At 38.3% G+C, this 21,051-nt stretch overlaps 1 protein-coding gene across 2 annotated transcripts in view; it reads left to right on the top strand.

The window, feature by feature from the left end:
- The window catches only part of ATAD2B (ATPase family AAA domain containing 2B), a 79,196-nt gene extending 61,979 nt beyond the window's left edge, over positions 1-17,217 (top strand). For both annotated transcript variants that reach the window (XM_054179901.1, XM_054179903.1), the window contains 4 exons: positions 10,597-11,292; positions 12,815-12,942; positions 14,096-14,224; positions 15,436-17,217. In XM_054179901.1, coding sequence (XP_054035876.1) covers positions 10,597-11,292; positions 12,815-12,942; positions 14,096-14,224; positions 15,436-15,477 — 995 coding nt within the window. In that variant the 3' untranslated portion in view covers positions 15,478-17,217. The remainder of the gene's footprint in view (positions 1-10,596; positions 11,293-12,814; positions 12,943-14,095; positions 14,225-15,435) is intronic.
- The last annotated feature ends 3,834 nt before the right edge of the window (positions 17,218-21,051 follow it).

Below are 21,051 nucleotides of genomic sequence, written 5' to 3'. Positions count from 1 at the left end.
GGTTGGAAGGCAAGGAAATGTAAAACAGTTTGGGACTGTGATCAAATGAAAATCAGCCTTTTAAGGTTGAGTCTGGGAAAGGTAACTAGTTCAGGAGGAATGTGGTGTATCTGGAGATGAGAGAACCGAGAATTAATGAGCAACCAGAAACCTGCAGGAGGGATTCAAGTAGTACATGGGCACACCAAAAAGATAGATGTGATAAGGTCAATAGAGACTACAAAATACATAAACGATCTTAAAAGGGTGTTTGGAGGCAGGAGCTAGAGTAAGGTGAGACTAGAACTGAGCAGATTGTAGGGAGCTTAAATAGCAGTTATGTGGTGGATTGTGATTGTACAAATGGAAGAAACAAGTTTAGAGAGGAGATTTGTGAACAGAGATAATTTTAGAAGTGAAGTGTTTGAATTTTTTTAAGACTAAGAACTAAGTTTTGGGGGTTTTTTTTGTTTTTTTTTTAAGACTAAAATGTATTACAGGAACAAGGACAATAATTCATGTATTATAATTACACATGATAGAAACTGTACTTAATTCTGAAAATCTTCCATTTTTTCTGATATTTGAATTTGAACTATTTTTTTTTTTTCCCTTAGATACATCTAAAGGAAAAGTCACCAATGTTATTTGCCTGATTAAGTTTTAGGAGCTTTGTTTGTCATATGTTAGCAAATAGCTGCAAAAAGATCAGTTTATATGGAACACTTGAGAGCCTAAAGGAAGTCCTTGCCAATCATCTTCTGTCAAATCAGAGTGCACTATAGACAGTGCAGCAGTCTTGCCCAATTTAAAGTCCTCTTTGCTGGTCAGGGCTAGTACATGGAGAATGAGAGTTTAGCATGTGTTGGTTTGTTTTCTGAAGTTATGTAGATGAAACTTTATTTTTTAGTTACCTTTTGTGATTTACTTAATTTTCTAATGTATTTTAGGTTTTAGTTTTCAGTTTCATTAGAATGGCTGGGCTATCAGAAATGTGGCACAAAATAGTTGCAGAATCATAGAATAAAATCATTTGAGTTGGAAAAGACCTTTAAGATCAAGCCCAGTCATTTACAAACTTTACCAAGGCTGGTGTTAAACCATGTTCCTCAGAACCACATCTGTCTTTTGAACACTTCCAGGGATGGGGATTCAACCACCTCCCTGGGGAGTCTGTTCCAGTGTTTAAGAACCCTTTCAGTCAAGAAGTTTCTTCCAATCTGTCATCTAAACCTCCCCTGGTGCAACTTGAGCCCATTTCCTCTTGTCCTATCACTTGTTATTAAGGAGAAGAGACCAACATCCACCTGGCCCCAACCTCTTTTCAGGGACTTGTAGAGAGTGAGAATGTGTCCCCTCAGCTGCCTGTTTTCCAGACAAAACAACCTTGGTTCCCTCACACTCCTCATAAGACCTATTCTCCAGATCCTTCACCAGCTTTGTTACCCTTTTGTGGAGCTGCCCCAGCACCTCAGTGTCTTCTTGTGAACATCCTGAAATTGAACACAGTATTTCTAAGGTGTGGCCTCATCAGTGCTGAGTACAGTGAGACAATCACTTCCCTGGTCCTGTTGATCACACTTTTTCTGGTACAGGTCAGGATGCTCTGTGGCTTCCTTATCCATCTGAGCACAGTGCTGGTTCATGTTTAGATAACTTCAACACCATCCGGTCTTTTTCTACCGGGCACCTTTCCAGCCACTCTGCCTCAAGACTATAGTAGTGCATGGGGTGGTTGTGACCTATATGCAGAACCTAGCACTTGGCCTTGCTGGATTTTATGCAGTTGGCCTCAGCCCATCCACCCAGCATGTTCATGTTCCTCTGTAGAGCCATCCTACCCTCAAGCAAATCAGCATTCCCTCCCATTTTAGTGTAATCTGCAGATTTACTGAGGGTGCACAATCCCATTGTCCAGATCACTGATGAAAATATTAAAGAGTATTGGCCCCAGTACTGAGCCCTGGGAACACCACTTGTCAATGGCCACCAACTGGATTTATCTCCATTCACCACCACTGTAGACCTGGCCATCCAGCTTTTTTTTCTTTTTTTCACCCATCAGAGCATCCACCCATCTAAGCCACAAACAGCCATTTTTTCTAGGAGAGTACTGTGGGATACAGCGTCAAATCCTTTAGTAAGGTCCAGGCAAACAACATCCAGAGCATTTCCCTAATCTGCAGAGTGAGTAATTTTCTTGTAGAAGGAGATCAAATTCATCAAGCAGGACCCTTGCTGACTGGCTGTGATCACCTGGTTGCCCTGCACATGCTGTGTAATGGCACTCATGATCTCTGCCATGACCTACTCCAGCCCTGAGGTCAGACTGACTGGCTTTCAGTTCCCGAGATCCTCCTTCTGGCTCTTCTTCTAGATGGGTATCACATTTGTCAGTCTGCAGTCAACTAGGACTTCCTGAGTTAGCCAGGACTGATGATAGAAAGTGGAAACAGTTGTTCTATGTGAAGGCTTCCTGTGGTGGATTGTGTATCATGGTATAGGTGAGTTTTACAAGTATTGCATTGATAGATGTTGCTGAAAATCTATTAAGGAGAGTTTTGCCCCAGGTAATTTAAAATACTTCCATACTGACCATGTATTTTGGGAAAGGTGCAAGTGTTCTGATGGTAACTCTCAATGGGATGTAGATCAAAAGCCTGATACAAGTAGTCATATAATCACACCATCATAAAATTGGCATAGTTGGAAGGATCCTATGGAGATCAGCTAATCTAACTCCCCTGCTCGGAGCTGGTTGCTTAAGGCTGTGTCCAGTTGTGTTTTGAATATCTCCAAAAATGGGGGCTTCACAGCACGCTTGAGAAACCTCTTCTAGTGCTTGGCTACTCTCACAATTTCTTTTTCTTAATTGTAGTTTGAATGTCATGTATTTCAATCTCTGCTCTTTCATCACTGATCACCAATGAGAAGTGTCTTGTTTCATGTTTGTGTATGTGAGTTTGGAAAAGGAAACTACCAGCAATGTGAAGTTTTGATGTGTCTGGTAACTTGATAATCATTTCTGATTGGTTTAGATACATGTTGGCACATAAAACAGTATCACCTTTTTAATTATTGGGATGCTGTCTAGTATAAATCTGTCTTACTGATTTATACTGTTTTTCCAGTAGATGGAGTCTGTTGCATATTATTTTACTGTCTTGCAGTGGCTTCCTCTAGTATTACAGATGAATGAACTCTATGGGGAAGATTGAGGTTTATGTTTTTTTTCCCTTTTTCCCCCCCCACTATTTATCAATCATATATTGTGATAAACTGCAGATTTTGTGTTTTCTTCAGAGAGAATTCTTTTATGTTATATGATAAATACAACAGCTGTGAAAATGATGTTTGGAGCAAATAAAGAAGTATTTGGTGTTATGTGAAGTATTAACAATATGTTTTCTGTGAAAGTCATTTTATGAAGTACGAAGTAAACCCACTGCTAACTTTTCCCAATTATTGAAGTGATGAGTGGTTTCCCTATAAAAAACTGTAGGGAGATGAGCAAGGATATAGGAAAGTACTGCAGAAAATTTAGTTCTAAATATTTCATATTTCATGTACCCTCTGGTAAGTTTCTTTTGTTTTGCTAAATGGCAATCTTTGCTATCACTGATGGGCAACTGATTATGAGCAGGCAGTGTGCCCAGGTGGCTAGGAAAGCCAATGGCATCCTGGTTCGTATCCAAAATGCTGTGTCCAGTAGGAGTAGGGAGTTAATTGTCCCCTTGTACTCGGCTCTGTTGAGGCCACACCTTGGGAATTGTGGCCAGTTTTGGGCACGTCGATACAGGAGAGATGTGGAGGTGCTCAGGTGGAGCGAGTGCAGAGTAGGGCAATGAAGCTGGTGAAGGGCCTGGAAAATCAGTGTGATGAGTGACTGAAGGAGCTGGGGCTGTTTAGTTTGAAAAAGAGGAGGCTGAAGTGGGAGGACCTCATCACTCTGTACAACTATCTGAGGGGACATTGTGGAGAGGCTGGTGCTGGTCTTTTCTCACAGGTAATTAGTGAAAGAACAAGAGGGACTGGCCTACGATTGGGTAAGTTTAGACTGGACATTAGGAAAAAATTTTTCACAGAAAGAGTGGTTAGGCATTAGAATGTGCTGCCCAGGGAGGTGGTTGAGTCACCAACCCTGCACGTGTTTGAAGATTGTTTAGGCATGGTGCTTGGGGATACGGTTTAGGGGTGAGCTTTGCAGAGCAGGGTTATTGGTTGGACTTGATGATCCTCAGGGTCTTTTCCAACCTGAATGTTTCTGTGATATGAAACTGCATTTCTGCTTTATAATGGAGGAAAGGCTTGACAGTATTTTTAAAACTATTAGAAAGAAAGGGTCTTTTGTTTATAATCTTTCTCAGAAAGTTTTGTTTTCAGTCTTTGTCTGATTTTCATCTGTTTACTCTCTTTGACCCTTCTGCTACAGTGGTGTCAGCGATTGTTGTACTTCAGGTATTCATATGACCGCAGTAATGCCTTATTTAAGCATGTGGCAGATGAAGCCATATGATTTCTGTTATTTTTAACTATATTCTGCCTTTTGGACTAGTTCTGAACTTGGATTCAGAATATGGATATTTGGCATATTAAGAGTCATCCAGATACTACTGTTAAAATCCTGGTAGCTGCTGATGTTTTGTCATGAGTCCTACACCTGCTACTCTTTTCCTGCTCTCCAGGAAAAAAAGAGATTTAGCTTGGATTAATTCTTAACCTGAGATAGAGGCAAGTATTGTAACTTGAAAAACACCATTAAAACTGATTTTCTGGATTTGGGGACATCTTTACTTAGAGCTGAGAAAAATGTCTCTTTCTGTTTCTTTATAATTTCATTCTGGGAGGTGTAGGAATTGTCATTCTGAATGAGAGTAGTTTGATCTCCTGTATTGGATAGTGCCTTCTACCTCTTCTCTGCCTGTGAAGCTGCAGGAGAACCTTGTGTTTGTTCATAGTTCTCTTGGCAGCAGGGAAGGTGTCATTCAGTAGTCCTTAAGAGCCAACTGAATGCACCAAAACTATGCACAGCTGTAGTAGGTGCTATTGTACCGAGGATCTGCTTAGCATAAGGAAAATGATCAGATCTACAGAGGTGGGAAGTCTAATGATCTCCACAGGTGATGTTAATCTGATTGTCTCTTCTCTTTTGACTTCATTTTTCTCTTTAATTTTCCTATGTGATTGTCTTGTCATGTACTCTACTAACATAATTACTCTGGTTTCATGTAAATTATATTTTTAGCTTGATTTCCCATGAAAATTATACCTGTGCTCTCTGTCCATCTCTGCTCCCCTAATAACTTATGAATCATTTACCCAGGTTTCAGATAGATTTGACAGGAGTTGAGGGGTGAAAAATTAGATTCCTGCAGGTTTTGTGAAAATTGGTAGCTGGATAGATTTACACATCTGCTGAAGGAAAAGACTGTAGATGGGAAATGGTGGTTCTGCCTGTCCTTGCCAGCTGATCAGTTAAAACATTTTGTTGGCCAGGCATGGCACACACACCGCAGATGTATTTATCTTGTTATCCTGTTCAGCTGAAGTGGGGAGGAACAGAAGATACTGGGAGAGTTTTATGAGAAATATTGGGAAGAATTTCAGTTGAAACTGTGACAGGGGAGACATGGGGAAAGCAAGTGACTAGGGCAAGAAAATGCTGGGGATACAGCAGCCAGGGTGTTTTTTTCTGGAAACATGCTTCATCTCTTATGGAACTTGATGACTCCTTGTTGACTGAAAGTGCCCAGGTTCTTCAAGTATTTGTTTACAAAACAAATTATGAGGAAGACTGTAAATATGTTGTATACACATTTTTTAATGTATTTGTCAAGCATGTGCATTGAGTGCCTTTCATGTAGATGAAGAAAATTATGTGCCTTTTTGGGGTTGGTTCCCCAGTCACTTCAAGCTGGTCAGTGTGTTACTACTAGAGGTGCTGTCTTGCACTTTCATTGGTTGCATATTCTCACCATCCTGTGTGCCAGCACTGTCATTCATGAGTTGGGAGGCTCAACTGAAGATGTTGAAAACTAGCTCAGAAAACACAAGCCCAACGTAATGTTTCAGACTGATTCAGTTCCCTTATCTGTTTTACTGCAGGAACAGTAGTGCCGGCACAAATGAGGTAGTGGAAATCCTATAGCTGGCTGTGGAGGGAGAAATGGCTTTGTCTGTTAGTAGAAGCTGGCACCTCATTTTGCTTTTTAAGCCATTGTGGAACTGTGCTCTGTTCTTTCTTGCTGCTTATCTCTGACTGCAGTTTGGGACTTTGTGACTAAAAACTCCAGAGACTTTCAAGTGGACTATTCAGTGTCTCTTGGTAAGGAACGTGGAGCTACTGGAAGCAGCTAAATTACTGTGGCAGATACAGATATATCCTGGATGCTGCCGAAGAGTGCGTAAATTGCTGGTGATAAGTGCTTTCTCAAGGCTTTGAGTTACTTTACACACAAGACATCAGAAAGAAGTTTAGCAGTTTGATCATGGAAGAGAAACTTAAAACATGTGCCTTGCTTCAAGTGGTTCTTGATACTGCACATAAAATCTAGATCCATGGTGATCTTGCTTGCCATGAGAAGCTCCTTTGGATTTAATCCCCAGGAATTCTTCATGAAATAACAACAGAGAATGTGCTTTTTGATGGATGTGAGTTTTATCATTTAATGACAGAGGATTCGCTTTCTCTAATGGACTTTTAAGCAGTGCAGAGACATATAGGAGTCTTCTTTTCTGCAGCATGAAGTGAACTTGTTAGCCTCACACTGTTCTACCCTCAATATACTGTAGTAGTCAAACTACAGAAATTTCAAGAGAAACATCTGCTTTGACTGCTACATCTTCTCATTAGGGTTCAGCCACATTAAGGCAAGCAGATGTACATGTTAATTACTAACAGTCTTTGAATCTTCTAATATATCTGCTTCCTTTTACAATGGCTAATCTATATATAGTCTGCAGTTCTGTTACTGTACCGCTAGATTTAGGGGACAGCAACCATGTGTACCTCAACTCTGAAGCTCCTGTGTCATTCGCCTGTGTTTTTGAGATCGGTTTTCATGAGACCATGTTAAACAAAGGTTGCAGTTACCTCTGGATCCTCCAGATACACTTAAAAATATGGAAGACATCTGATTTTTTCTTTTTGTGTTTTCACATTGGGTTGGGTTGGTTGGTTGGGTTTGGTGGGGTTTTTTTTGACTGTCACTTTTCTTTAATGTGCAAGAACTGTGCTCAGCTTTGGACAGGATTGGTTTGCATCCCTAAATAAGGATGCTTATTTCACCAGAAGATGTTGTCATTAGTTGGTGTCTCTAATCTGAGCATTTCAAAGCAGAACTTGTGGGCAAGAACTCAGAATTTTGGAAGGTTTAATTTTTTCTTAAACTTAGAGGAGCAGTCCTTCTGAAGTAAGTACATAATTTCTTTCCTAATCATAGAAGGCCATCTCTGGGAGAAATACTGTCTGATAAGTTAGATGCAACTTGTGGTCAGACAGGTTTTTACTGTCTTAAAACCAAAATAAAAAATTACAAGCTAGAACCAAAGCATGGTTCCCCTTGGCAAATCTATAGAGGTTATATGAAGATTAGAGAGATCAGCAATTCAGAAGGCAAGTGAATATATTCATGTGTGAATAATTGGTATTATAATAGTTTGAGTTGTAGAAACTCAGTTCTGTAAAGCAAGATTCCTCTGACAATAGTGTTTCTACTGCCTCTGGCATGAGTACTGCCAAAGGATAGGGAATCAGTGGATAGATTTCAGATGAGCAATAAACTTGGGAATAATTAAAAAGGAGATAAGGTGGTAGCTTGCACTTGTATATAAAAGTCATTAACTTCAGGTTAACTTTGTTAACCTGAAGTTTTACTTCTGCAAATATCTATCCCATCCTGTTACTGAAAACTTCAATACATCATGAATTATACTGACTATAAAATAATGTGTGGGATTCTCTTCTTGATAGTTTACAGCCTAACAAAATATTAGCAGTAAGGCAGAAAAGGGGATTCCAAGTTAAGCTGGTTTTTTAGCAGCAGTCCATTAAGCACTCACTTTCTGCTCTTTAGCTTTGCATCATTTTTACCTTTTTTGAATCAGTCAGCTTCCTTGCAGGATTCAGAGATAAATTTTACTTTCCCCTGCCTTATATGACAGCTACTTGGGTTCATGTTATCCTTTCAGCAGTGTCTTTTTCTTTCCAGTATCTATAAAGGCAATCAATCTAGGTGATGAAATTTGATGTCGACATCTACGTTTGGTCACATGGTTCCCTACTTGTGCCATTGCCTTAGATCTATCTGGGGAAGTGGGCAAGACAGAAAGACTGGTGTGTGAATCCTGTTCTAAAATGTTGCATTCCTTGCAAAATCTTTTACTATTCCTAAAGGCTTGGATGTCTGTGTACAAGAAAAATCTGTTCTCACATCCCAGAAGATACTACTGTGCACAGAGCAGTGGAGCCTAGATGAGAACAAAAAAGTTTTGTTTTGAAGGGGAAATTTAAATATGGGGACTAGAAGTCTATTTCTGTTATCAAGAGGGTAAACACTGGTGAATGGGCTCAAAGATACATTAGGTAGAGCATTAAGACTCTCACTGAGGTAATGAAAATGATGTTAGCAGTTTTGTGCTAAATAAATTCAAATGGGAGACTTAGGTGAGCTTACGAAAACCTGAGGAGAAAAGGTTTCAGTGGTTGGGATGGAAGGTGTTGAAAGCAGAAAGGCTTTTATTTGAGTAACGGGGGGAAAAAGTTTATTCTTAGAAGTACAGGGACAAAAAGAATCATGATTTTAGAAGCATTGGTCACCTTCAGCTCTGGGTAGCTCAGGTGATGACAGTACTGCCTTACAAAATAATAGGTGGTAAGAGTCTGAGAGGGGAAAATTTTACATTAGCTGAGTTCTGTTGACTTAAGTGTTAGTGAAAACCCAAAGTGGATTGGTTGTTTTTATTAGTATTCATACTAATAAATGCTAGGAGGGCATGCTCTGTGTGGGGAGACTCATGGGAGGAAATTCTGAAGTACAGCTGTGCTTCTCTGAACACCTGTCAGTTGTTTCTCAACACTTGTACCTGCATGGAGCTTGTGTCTTCAAAGCAAGATCTTTGTAACTCAGTGTGAGGTTGGTCTACCACTTAGCCCATAAATCAAAGCAACTTACAAATACCAAGAATGTTATGGAGCTGCTCAGCAAAGGAGTTCATTATGAAATGGAAGAAAATTCATTTACCTCTGGAAACTATTTGCTGTGGTATTTTCAATTACAATCAGTTGGTTGCAACTTCAGCAATATTGCAAAATTATGAGCAGTCTCACTTGAATTTGAGTGTAGAAGTTTCAGGGTGTCCTAATCTCTCTCTTAGTCTTCTGAGCTGTGTCTTGTTAGTGCTGTTGAAAAGGATGTTGACAGTGGCATTAGCTTTGAGTGGTTTTCCTTCTGTATTTGCTGATCGTATTGTAAATGTGCCCCTAACTCTCATTCAGAATGGTGCTTTAGTTGTATCTTACTGCAAATGGGTTGGTAAAAAACCAAAGTAGTTTATTTTGTGGTGTTTCAAAGGCATAGGAAGGAATAAGAAAAATGAAAAATGCAGAAATAACGAAAAGAGGATCATACACTTACATTGCTTCGAGTTGAGTTGCATAATATGGGTGGAAGGCACTGGTGGTGAGGGTAGTTTAGGAGCCTATGCTTTCCCTTCTTACAGGCTTATTGGAAAGATGTGGATGTGTTTGAGGTCTTACTGTAGGCAGGGTTACTAAAAGGTCTGATTCTAAATCAAAGATCTTAATTTTTTTTCAACTCACATATTGTCAGTGCAGTTAAGTGCAGAGGTGGGAATGAATGGAAGACTGAGGAGGTTTAGCTGATTTCAACAGCAAAGATGTATTTGAACTGACAATGAATATAAGTTGAAATGAGAGGAGCTGACTGGATATAGAGCAAAAAGCCTTTTTACTGTTGTGACAATTATGCATCAGTATGGGATGCCCATGAAGGCTTACTTAGTCTGCATGCATGGAGGTTTTCAATACATGGTTGGTTAAAGCCCTGTGCAACCTGATCTGCTCTCACAGCTGACCCTGTTTTGAGTAATAGGTTGAAGTAGAGACTTCCTGTTGTCCTGTCCAACTTGAATTGTTCTATGAATCCATGGATTGCACTTCCATTTGTTTGGTTTTCTAGCGATTTCAAATTACTGTGGGTATAGAAAGGGAAAATGATAATAAATGTCTTTAGACTCTGCATTACCCAAACCAGAATGACTGACTGAGCTCTACATAACTGCTTAGCTGTTTGCTTTTAGTGTTTTACCTATGAATGGATATATATAAAATACATTAAACAGGAAAGGCTAGCAAGACTTCCTTGTTTCCATGGTTCAGAGTAGGAATTGTTTACAACTGACTGTTCACTTCTTAAATTTCTAGAATTCCTTGGTATTGGTTATTTGCTTACTTTGAAATCAATAGCTTGCTTTTTCCTTGAAATATGAACACATTTGATTGCCTTGCACATATTGCAGCATATTCTAATATCCTGGTTTGTTTACTGAGGAGTTAACAGTGCTGAAACATCTGAAAGTTTCTCTTCTGTAATTCAGTTCGAATAAGGAGAAAATCAAGGCGGCGTTCACAGTGGGGCAAAGGCATTATTAAGAAGAGGAAAGTCAATAATTTAAAGAAAGATGAAGATGATGCAAAGTTTGCTGATGATGAAAATCATGGAGAGGACAGCAAATTGCTGGAAAATGGAGAGCTAGAGATCAGCACTGACTGTATTGAGGAGAACGGGGAGGAAACAGGAGATTTCTCTATAATGAATGATGAATCCTCTTGTGATATTATGGATATAGATGCAGAGCAGAGGCTTAACAATGGGACATCAGGAAAGGAAAACAATTTTGCATCCACAGAAGAAGAGAGCTCAAATGAATCTCTATTAATAACCAACACCGTTACCCTGAGTGCTGAAAAGCAATTAAGGAAGGACTCTACATCAAAAGGGGACTGTGTGAATGGAGAGACATCTGTACACAGCTCAGAGGGTAAACCCGTTCCTGCATGTCATAATGGTAAAATGGAATCAGCTGATGCTGTTTCACCCTGTGACAACAGCAATGGGTCTAGTAACAAGCAAAAACCTTCATCTGAATATCAGCCAAAGGAGAAAACAGATGCTTCCAGTGAAAGTCAAGGAGCTGATCTAGTGAAAGCTGAATTACCACATTGCAGCAATAACGAAAAAACACTGCAGAGCACAGACATTGAAACTAAAGATGCTGAAGCAGATAAAGAAGGTAAAGCTTGTTTTCAATCTTTCTGTCCTTATCTTAATGCCCAAGTTGAATTATTTTTAATTATAATATCCTATGTTACAGTTATATAGTAATATTTTATCAACTCCTGTCTGAATCTTTTAGTATGCTTACAACATTCAGTTCCACATAAGCTACAAGTCCACTCTGTACTTCAAGGTTATCTTAGGCCAGTAAGTATATCTCCATACTTAATGTTCTATTTATTTTTATAGGCTTTATGGTATATATTGTAAATGCTGAGATAACATTTAAATAATTAAAGATCTAAAAAATACTGTAAGTGCACATATATACACACATATATATATGTATGTATGTATATTTTGGTCTCTGTTCCATCTTACATGTATTTTGATCTGTGTGTTTCAACTTGTTGTATTAGAGATTCCATGATATTAGTAATATCACTGACGCTGGATAAGAGACCATAGAAATACAGAACGTATTCCTTTAAAAACATTTGCTCACAGCAAAAGTTAAAGCAGTTTAACTCATAGCAAAAGCCAGATAAACTGTTGTTTATCTATTGGAAAAGGTATCTGGCTTTGGAGTCAACACAGTAACAGTGCTGCAGGAAGATAAGAAAAGGAGAAAGAAAATCCTGGTGGTGCATAAAAGAAGGGGCCACGTCCTTTGAAGACAAGAGACATAGTTTCCTCAGGGAAGAGAAATAAAAGTGTTATGCATGATTGCCTTTTTAATTAGCATTTCAGAATTATCTAAAAGAATGAAATCTTTACTTCAAAAAGTCAGCACTGAGATTTACAAAGTAAATGAGCTTTAATGATAGATCTAAATTATGAGAATATCACTGTATACATGTTGCCTGTGTTTGTACATACATATTTCCTCTAAGGGTAAGGAGAATAGTAGAAGAAAGGGTGTCAAAATATCAGAACTATGATGTGTGTTAAGAACATTTACTGTTCTAAATATAGTATATCTTTCATAGGGAAAAAAATAAATTGTTGAGGAGACAAACAGTGAAAGGAGATTAAAAAATACCTTGTTGTCCAGAACAGGACAACAGTTTTAATACAGAGGTGGAAGAAAACTCAAATGTGTCACAAAAGCATGAAGATTGAGGAGTAGAGCAGATGTTGGAATTACCATGGTGATGAAATCATGGAATACTTTGGGGAGAAAAATGAGTATTTGATCCACTTAGGCAGAAAGATTTTGAGCATTAACTTAATGTCTGAACTCTCTTTAGAAGCTGTATAATTGGATGTTGCTGAGTAAAAATGATACAATAGGAAAACTGTGACTTTATTTTCTAAGTTTGAAAGATGACCACTTTCATGCATGTTTCTTGAGCTGTGATTTTATGCACCTGTAAACATTCAGAATTCTGCAAAGCTGATGAATGATGTGCACAATCATGCACGCTTGGTTCAAAAAAACCTCAAGAAACCAAAGAAGCAAAATCGAGCCCAAGTGAAGAAACAAGATGTTCATTTTGAGAATCTGACAGTGCTGATAATTGTTTTTCAAATTACAGGGGTATTCAAAAGCAAGAAAGCTCGAAAAGTCACTATGGAACAGTCAAAACCCACAAGTTTGGAGCAGGTCCCAGAGGAACCATCGGATCCCTTACCCTCTGTGGTTGTTGACCATGACAGACTGAAGGTAATGGAACCAAAAAAATAGACGGACTCCACCAAAAGGGAAAAAAAAAAAAAGCAAGCTTTCTTTCTGTGTTCTGAAGTAACATTTCCCTTATTTTTGACTGCAAACAAGTATTAGGGCAGCAGTGACTTTGGAAGAGGATTTGTTGATCAGTGTTTCTTGGACGCAAAGTTAATAGAAGTGCTGAATCTTTGCTCTCATGTCATTTCTACCTTTACAAATCCAGTAATGACACAGCAGTCCACTATTTTAATTGCAGTTTTTGCAGGTACTCATATGTGTTAATTGGACATACCAGTTACTCAGGAGCTGCTGGGTGCCTAGTAATTAGGAGTGAACATCTTTTTCTCTTCCCCTGTATGTATATTTGGTGGAAAGAGCTGTGGATTGGAAAGCAAATTGGAATTTGTGCCAATGGTTTTGCCGTAGACTGAACTTCTAGTAGTTAATTATCTTTCAGTTTTGTCTCTGTTTAAGCAAAGTTACTGCAATATTTACTGTCTTCTGCAGTAGAAACTAGCTTGACCTACTATGAAATTCAGATCCTGTGTTCAGTGGAGTACAGATGATAATCTCTTTTGAAACAATGTGTTGAAAGGAAAAAAATCTTAATATTTTACTCTCAGCTACTATGTAAAATACTTCACCTTTTGTTTATGAGCAGTTCTACATGTGTTTTTGTCCTTCTCTCCTCTTTTATTGTCCCATTTTCCAATATAGGTGGAATTCCAAATGTGCTTCCATTTGGTGGTACTTAGAATTTCATTGCAGTGTGAGTTCTTAAAAATGTCTGCTTTAGCTATCAAAGCAGTTTTTATGGTTTACTTTGTCATAATTATTGACTAGGATGAAATAAGAGAAAGTATTATTCAGAGAGTATAAACATTGTTGCAGCTACACTGAGTACAAAATCTAACACCAGAAAAAAGTGTGGGTATAAGCAGAGAAGTGAAAAGAGATGTTGAATCCATTTTGGATCTATGTAAAAGCAATGGCCTTGCTAATATCCAGGTGTAGTCCATTTTATTTGAGTGTGTCCTTCCAAAGTAGTGCTTCAGAAGGAGACTGCATTTCTGATTTGTCCCTTAAAAAAATAAAGTTACAAAAAGGTGATTATAAAACCTCTTAACTTTAGCTTTTGTTGTTGCAACAGAAACTGCTTGATTTGGTGGTTAAGAAAAGCAACAACCTGACTGTTGACCAGCTTGAGAGATTGTATTCACTCCTCAGTCAGTGCATCTACAGACATCGTAGAGACTATGACAAATCACAGCTGATAGAGGTGATGTTTCTTTTACTCTTCTGAATTTTGTGAGACTGTTTTGTCAAGAACTAAGTTGATTATTAGTGTTTGTTCTAGCAGGCAAAAACTTTAAGTAAACTTTGAGGAAGGTATCTATAAACCAAAAAAAGGTTATTTCTAGCAATATTTTTCTACCTAAAAGAATGGAGGAGGAAAAGGAGCGAATACAGCAGCATGGAGAAGCACATGCTATCAGAGTGAAAATGGAGTGGCCAGTTCGTAGGCACTTTGAGCCAAAGTCACTACAGTTACTCTTGCATTTGTGTAAATAGGCCAAAAAGAGTGTTTACCTGCCTCTGCTCCATGTAGTTCACTGCTTGTGACTTCCAGACAAGACTTTAAAAGTTTGCAAACTTTGTCTAGATTAAGTATACCCTTGAGACAGTCCAGTACAGCATGTTGCAAGCTAATTCTCTGCTTTACTATCATCCTTTGCTTCTGAAGTGTTTGCTGTCAAAGGCCTACTGTCTGTATCAACTGGCATTGTCCTAACTGAGCAGGTTTGTATCAAGTTGCTGATAACCGACCCTGCTGAAAAATGGACAACAAACAGTTGCTGGTTTCTGGTTGTATCACTGAACACTATATGAATATTTTTCTCCATTAATATTTTACAAGAAAACCTGCACAGGCCTTAGCCTGGGATATTGTAGAGTTTTCACAAAATACTTCTCGTACCATTTATGTGATATGCCTCTAGCATCTTCACCTAAAAATATATTGATGATCTGTTCCAAATGTTAGGTAGATTAAAAAGGCATTTGTCCAGCAGGAACATGTTGAAACTGATCTTCACTTTGATTCTCCAGATGGTGCAGATATGTGTTTATAGCTGAGTCACCAAGGTGACTTATGTCAGAGGTGTGCCATAAGACTTGAATTCATGCAGTGTGCCATTGCAATGGTTTCCTAACACATATCAAATACATTAATCATATAAAGCACCCTAATAGACTTAGCTTTTCTTACTGGACTGTCATAGAGGAGTGCTTTTCTGCATTAATACTTCTTTAATTAGTTCCTCTTTTACTGTGTCTTGGTACTACATGGCAGCTAATAAACAGAAATGTCTATTTTTTTATTAATTATTTGTTCAGATTTTTAGAAAGTGTCCTAGTAAATGCTGTTATGTAATGTCACTTTACTTCTGTCTGTATTTGCATGTAATTGTTGCTTTGTGTGTCTTGCAGGAGATGGAAAGAACAGTTCATGTATTTGAAACATTCCTGTGATCTCATCAGGATGGGTGGGTTTATCCTCTCAAACTGCTCATGGAAGAGCAGTCCTCTGAGCCATTCAGTTTCCATTTGCACCAAGTATGTGCAGAGCCTTGGTCTTAAGTGCTCTCTCTTTTTCTTTCTGTTGAATTTGGTGCTATTGTCTCAGGTACCTGAAACCAACCAGCCTACAAGAACCAAACGAAACTTCATATAGTTGTATCTGATATAAATAAAGAATACAGTGCCACAGCTTGGAAATTTTGGTGCTACAGAAACTGTTCTCATTTCTGCTCTTGTTCGCTCTACATGCATTATCTTTGGGGAAACTTCAGGCAAAGTGGAGACCAACACATAGAAGAGGACTGGAAAGAGCAGATCTCAGTTGAATATTTTCAAGTGGGCAACCTTTTTTAATTTTGGTTTTCCAATATTTCTCTTCTCTGGGGTAACGGACAAACAAAATCTGTTCTAAGAAGGCAATGAAGCATTGTGGTAGGAATCTTGAGTAACTGGATGTACAGTAATTTGAAGACGAGGCTCTCTAGAACTGCCTTTAATGTGCCTTTTAGTCAATTGAGAAAGATAAGGCTCAGCAGTTGGTTTGGATTATAGCAAATGGCAATGTTAGAATGCTGTCTTCAGAATGAAGATCTCCAAAAGGATGATTTGTGCTCTCTTCATTGGGTGGCAACCAGTCATGGTTCTATAATGCCTGTCTTGCTCTGAAGAACTAAACTAAGACACACTGAAAAAGCCACACACTTTACCAAAATGGTGAAATTCCTTTTGCATTGCTAAAAGTGAAGCATTTTCCCACCATTTCCTTCCTTTCCATTTCGAGTTCTTTAAGAAAACCAAGTTTAATACTGGCAGGCTTCCTTTTGAAGTTTCATGTTTGTAATATAGCTTGGACTGTGCAGTGCAGGTAAGAAGACACTAGAGTTGGTCAAAGTCCTGGAGCCCAAGCTCACTTGAAAATAAAACTTAAACTAGGCTTCACAACTTTGTTTGTGCAAAGCATTGTTAACGCTGAGGGGATTGGAGGACAGCCTTTTGAATCGATCTGTTTGGACCAAAGTTCTCTGGGTCTGAATTGTGTAGTTCACAACCTTTACGGTCTGGCAACTGGAGAGAACAGCCTAGGCAGATTCGAGAAAAACATGTTTGATTACAAGCTCAGCATTAAAATACTAACCTGGGCTATTATATTTTCAACCTACATGGAAAGTGTTTTAGAGTTGGCTGGTGTTACCATCGTTAACCGTTCATTGTGACTGTCCCTACATAGCTGCGGAAGTGTCTTTCCAGAAATATGCAACACAGTGTGATTAGTTTTTAATTAGAGAAAACAGTCTTGGACTACTGCAGAGATACTGAGCTACCTCAGCTTTTTGTATTTTAGTTACCAGCAGTGTTTATGGAGGACTGTAATCACTCTGCTCCCATTTATAAACTGAAGCTAAGGTACTTGTCTCCACCTCCATGGCTAATAGTAGTATAGTGCTGCAGAGAAACAAAACATGGGCCTTGGGCTACTGCAGTAATCCAAAGTGCTTTGTGTATTATGCTTAAGCATCAATCTTAGATCTTTTTCTCCCCTGAATGCTACTGTTATTCTTTATAGCTAATGGCAGAAAAAGGTTTTAAGCATTCATGTACATCAAGTTACACCTTCTAAATGCAACCCATGCAGGAACACTGTATTTTTTAGGTGGGAAAGTGCGATTAAAAACAACAAAAACAAGCAGAAAAAACACACCACACATTTTAAATGAGATTCTTTGATCTCAGATTTGCTTATGGGATTATTATTTTTTTTTTCCCCATGTTTCATTTAGTATTTATTAGCATCATACCTGTTTGAGATATTTTTGTCTCTGGTACATTAACAGCATTTTGTATTTTGATGGAAATTGTTACAAACTTTAAGATTTGATTAAATAAAATGTAGCAGATTTTTTGTAGCAAGTTTCTGATAAAAGGGGGTTTTGCAAGTCTCAGGTTCTTGCTGCAGAATTTTTTAAAGATATTTATTCCGGTTTCACTTACTCGAAGTTTTTGTTCAAGTAACAGCAGCACTTGTGGCAGATAAAACTGCATACCTTTTTAAGATGATGATTAAATTTATATGATTGAAACAGTTGAGAATTATAGTCACCTGTGAGTGTGAAAAGCAAGTTTAAGCTACTGCCTAGCATTAAAAATGGTTCTGAAAGACCAGGTTTCTAAAGGAAAATTTTTACTGTCAGTTGTTGATTGGGGGAAAAAAACCGTAAGAGGCAACTTTCCTAACTGAGGAGCTGCCGTGGTGTTTTAGAGATATGTAGCTGATACCAGATGTTCTAGTGGACAGCTTACCGAAAATGATATACTCGCCTTCCTAGCCCAAATAACCACGCTTCAGTTTTTGTTTTCCTTTACAGATGTCTGGTGGTTATAGAGTTAAAACAGCTGTTAATCTATCCATGTGGTCTCAACTTGTTTACTCTTTGTATGTTTTTAATTTTTTTGCCATGTAGCACTGGCAAGAGTTTGTACAAATTGACCTCTCTTCCTTGTTTCTTGTTGTGAAAATTGCAAATAAACTCCTGTGTGAATCCTTGTGCTGGGGTCAATGAAATGTGACCAGCCAGAAGAAAGGAGGTTTCTCTCTGGGGCTGGTGGGGTTGTCTTGGAGATAGTAGGAGTTGCTCTTTGATGAAGTTGATGGCTATGGAGTTAATTGTATTTGCAAGCTTGAATCTCGCCTGTGATTAATTTTTTTGTTTTGTGTCCTCTGTATTGTTACTTGATTTCCTCATATGCCAATGTATTTATAGGATTACTGGGTTTTGTAATATCTTGTCTTCCTTTTTTTCCTGGTTTGTTTTTCGTTGTTGGGTGGTTTTTTTTGTTGTTCTGTTTGGTTTTTTGGTTTTTCTTTGGTTGTTGTTGTTTGTTTTTTAATTAAGTTGGTGGGTCAGCTTTGGTTTTCCCTTCAGTCTCCTGAATGGCAGCCATGCAGCTGATAGCCATTGGTTTTGTTCTTCTTCTGTAATTGCAACATAAGCTTGAATTTGGGCTTGTACTTGCATCTTTTGTATCTTGTACATTGGGTTGTTTAGACATCGGGGAAGTCCTGTTTGGTTCCATTAACATGTGTCTACTTTGTGGATTAAGTAGACTTCCATCACCAACTATGATATATTTTGGATTCTATAGTTTGATTCAGAACTGTGTTTAAATTGATGTTTTGCATTTTGACTTCATTTTACGTTAGTTCGGAGTAAGTTATTTAATTTTTTTTTTTTAACTTCTGGAAATTTTGAGCATTTTACTGTAATTTGTAATATAACTGCTGTGAAATACTTGAATAAAGATGACAAGAAAACACAGCTTTATCCCCCTCAGAAATGTGTTTAAAAGAAATGTTGCCTCCTAGCTCATTGCAGCTTGCTCTTGCCAGACCTCCTTGATTCCACGGTTCATGTTTTACTCTGGGATCCTTCTTGCTTAGTCACTCCGAGCAGTTTAATCCATAACTTCTGTTTTCAGTGTTTGTCCATTAAAGAGAGAAAAACCTTCTATTACTAACTTTGAACAAAGAAGCTAAATTGGCACTGCACTTTGGTGGAATTACAGAGTTACGCTCTGCTCACAAAGGGTTTTATGTTCACTTGCAGGGTACCAGCCATCCCTGCCAATAGCACATCAGCAATCCAAGTAACATCAGAGCTCTCATTAGAGGTTTATTAAGTTCATCTTTTAAAAGGAAAAAAACCAACCAAGCAAAAAAACCCAAACCCACAAAAAGTAAAAACAGTGATAGCTTTCTTTCCTTCCTGTTTGTCAGAGTGGTTCTTCGTTTTTGAGGGTTTGTTGTTTGTTATTTTGGTGTGTGGTGGTTTGTTTTTTTAAGATGAACTTTTAGTATATCTAATAATATAGGAGAGCAAGCTTCTAGAGGTTATGGAAGTGTAGAATCAGCGTCTCGCCATTGGAGATTTATCTGGAGCTAACAAACTGTGCAAGGTTATATATGATGTGGAACAGAGCATGAGAAGCTGTTCTGTGGATCTTTTGTATCCTCTCTTGAGGTGTAGGACATGTATCAACACCTGCTTGTTTTCCTCTATTGAAAGGATCATAGAATGATTTTGGTTAGAAAAGGCTTTTAAGATTGTCAAGTCTTAACACACTGCTTGTGACTAGCTGCCAGCTGGGTTTAACTCCACTCACTACCAGCTTTTGGGCCTGGCCTTTCAGCCAGTTGGTGTTTTCCTTTCTGTGTATCTCAAACTAAAGGGCTGCTGAGCAAAAGGCCTAGTGGAGGAAGGCAGCAGTAGTAACTTACTTCATGACTGCCTCTGACTCTGCTTTTATATGACTCTGTAAAAGCACAATTAGATATGAAATAAATTTTTGTTAGATAAATGCAATGCTGAAGTCAATAGTGAGAGCCTAGGCTCATTTTGTGTCAGTATGGTCAGATGTGCTGTTTTTGTCTGAATGGCCTTGCAGATACCAGCATCACACTTGCTAAAATCCAGTGAGCTTTCAGTCTGAATAAAGAATGAGGTCTTGTGTATCAGTTTCCATCTTTCAGGAGTGATGATGGCCATGTTAACAGAGAATTATTTCAGGCCTCGTCTCTGACAGTGGCTGTATGACTTTTCAGTCAAAAGAGGCAAATCTGTGATTTTTTTGGACATTGACAAAAGGGTTCTTGTAAAGGTAGTGAGTGGTGCTTCAGAAGCACAAATTCAGGATAGTTGGGTTGCATCATGTAGTTAATAAAGCCTTAGTAAAAGCTTGTGCAACACTCTGGTTTGTTGAGTGTTCACTGCTTCGTGTTGCTTTCTTCTGCTGTTGCTTTCTGCCTTGAATGTAAGTTTGGAAATGTGATTTCCTGTATTTCCTTTAATTTGCAGTGCTGCACGCTTGCTGTTTCCTCCTTTAAGCTCCTCAGATAATTTATTTAAATAAATTAAAAATCTGATCCTTCTATTCTGTATCTTGGGTAGGATTTGGATTTGGGCTTGTAATATCCGGGGGTTTTAAGCTAGCACTGCGTGGGGATGAATTCTGCAAGCTGAATCAGTAAAGTTATCAGCTGATTAATGAAGCCAAACACTTCATTTTTAATTTTATTTTTCTCCTATTTTTATGCATCACTTGTAGTCATGTAACTAATATGTAAAAATGAAGGATTATAAACTTTAATACTAATTAATTCATCCTCATTCCATTTCTAGGCGAGTAATTCTTTTACAGTGTGATCATTTGCACAGGGAGTACTTTTCAGTTGAACCTGCTGCCAGTAAATGGCAGTGACGACTACTAAATTCCATGTATTGAAGGAGTGCAGTTGAGGTATGCTGCACTGAGCATTACTTTTAATAGGGAAAATTCTTTTCCTTTAAAAATAAGTTCCTAAGAGTTAAAATTAATTCACCACTTCTAGTGGAATGTTAGTGTAAATCTGACCATCCACATTAAGGCTTGCTGCTATGTGCATGCTGGTTTGGAATAGAGATCTTTTCAAGGATTAGAAGGGAGATCATCTGGAGTTAAGCTCTGTTAGAACGACCCTCATATTCAGTTACA

The sequence above is a fragment of the Dryobates pubescens genome, chromosome 3 (assembly GCF_014839835.1).
Source record: "Dryobates pubescens isolate bDryPub1 chromosome 3, bDryPub1.pri, whole genome shotgun sequence".
In the NCBI taxonomy this organism is placed as follows: domain Eukaryota; kingdom Metazoa; phylum Chordata; class Aves; order Piciformes; family Picidae; genus Dryobates; species Dryobates pubescens.
This window is presented reverse-complemented; position numbering and strand designations above follow the sequence as displayed.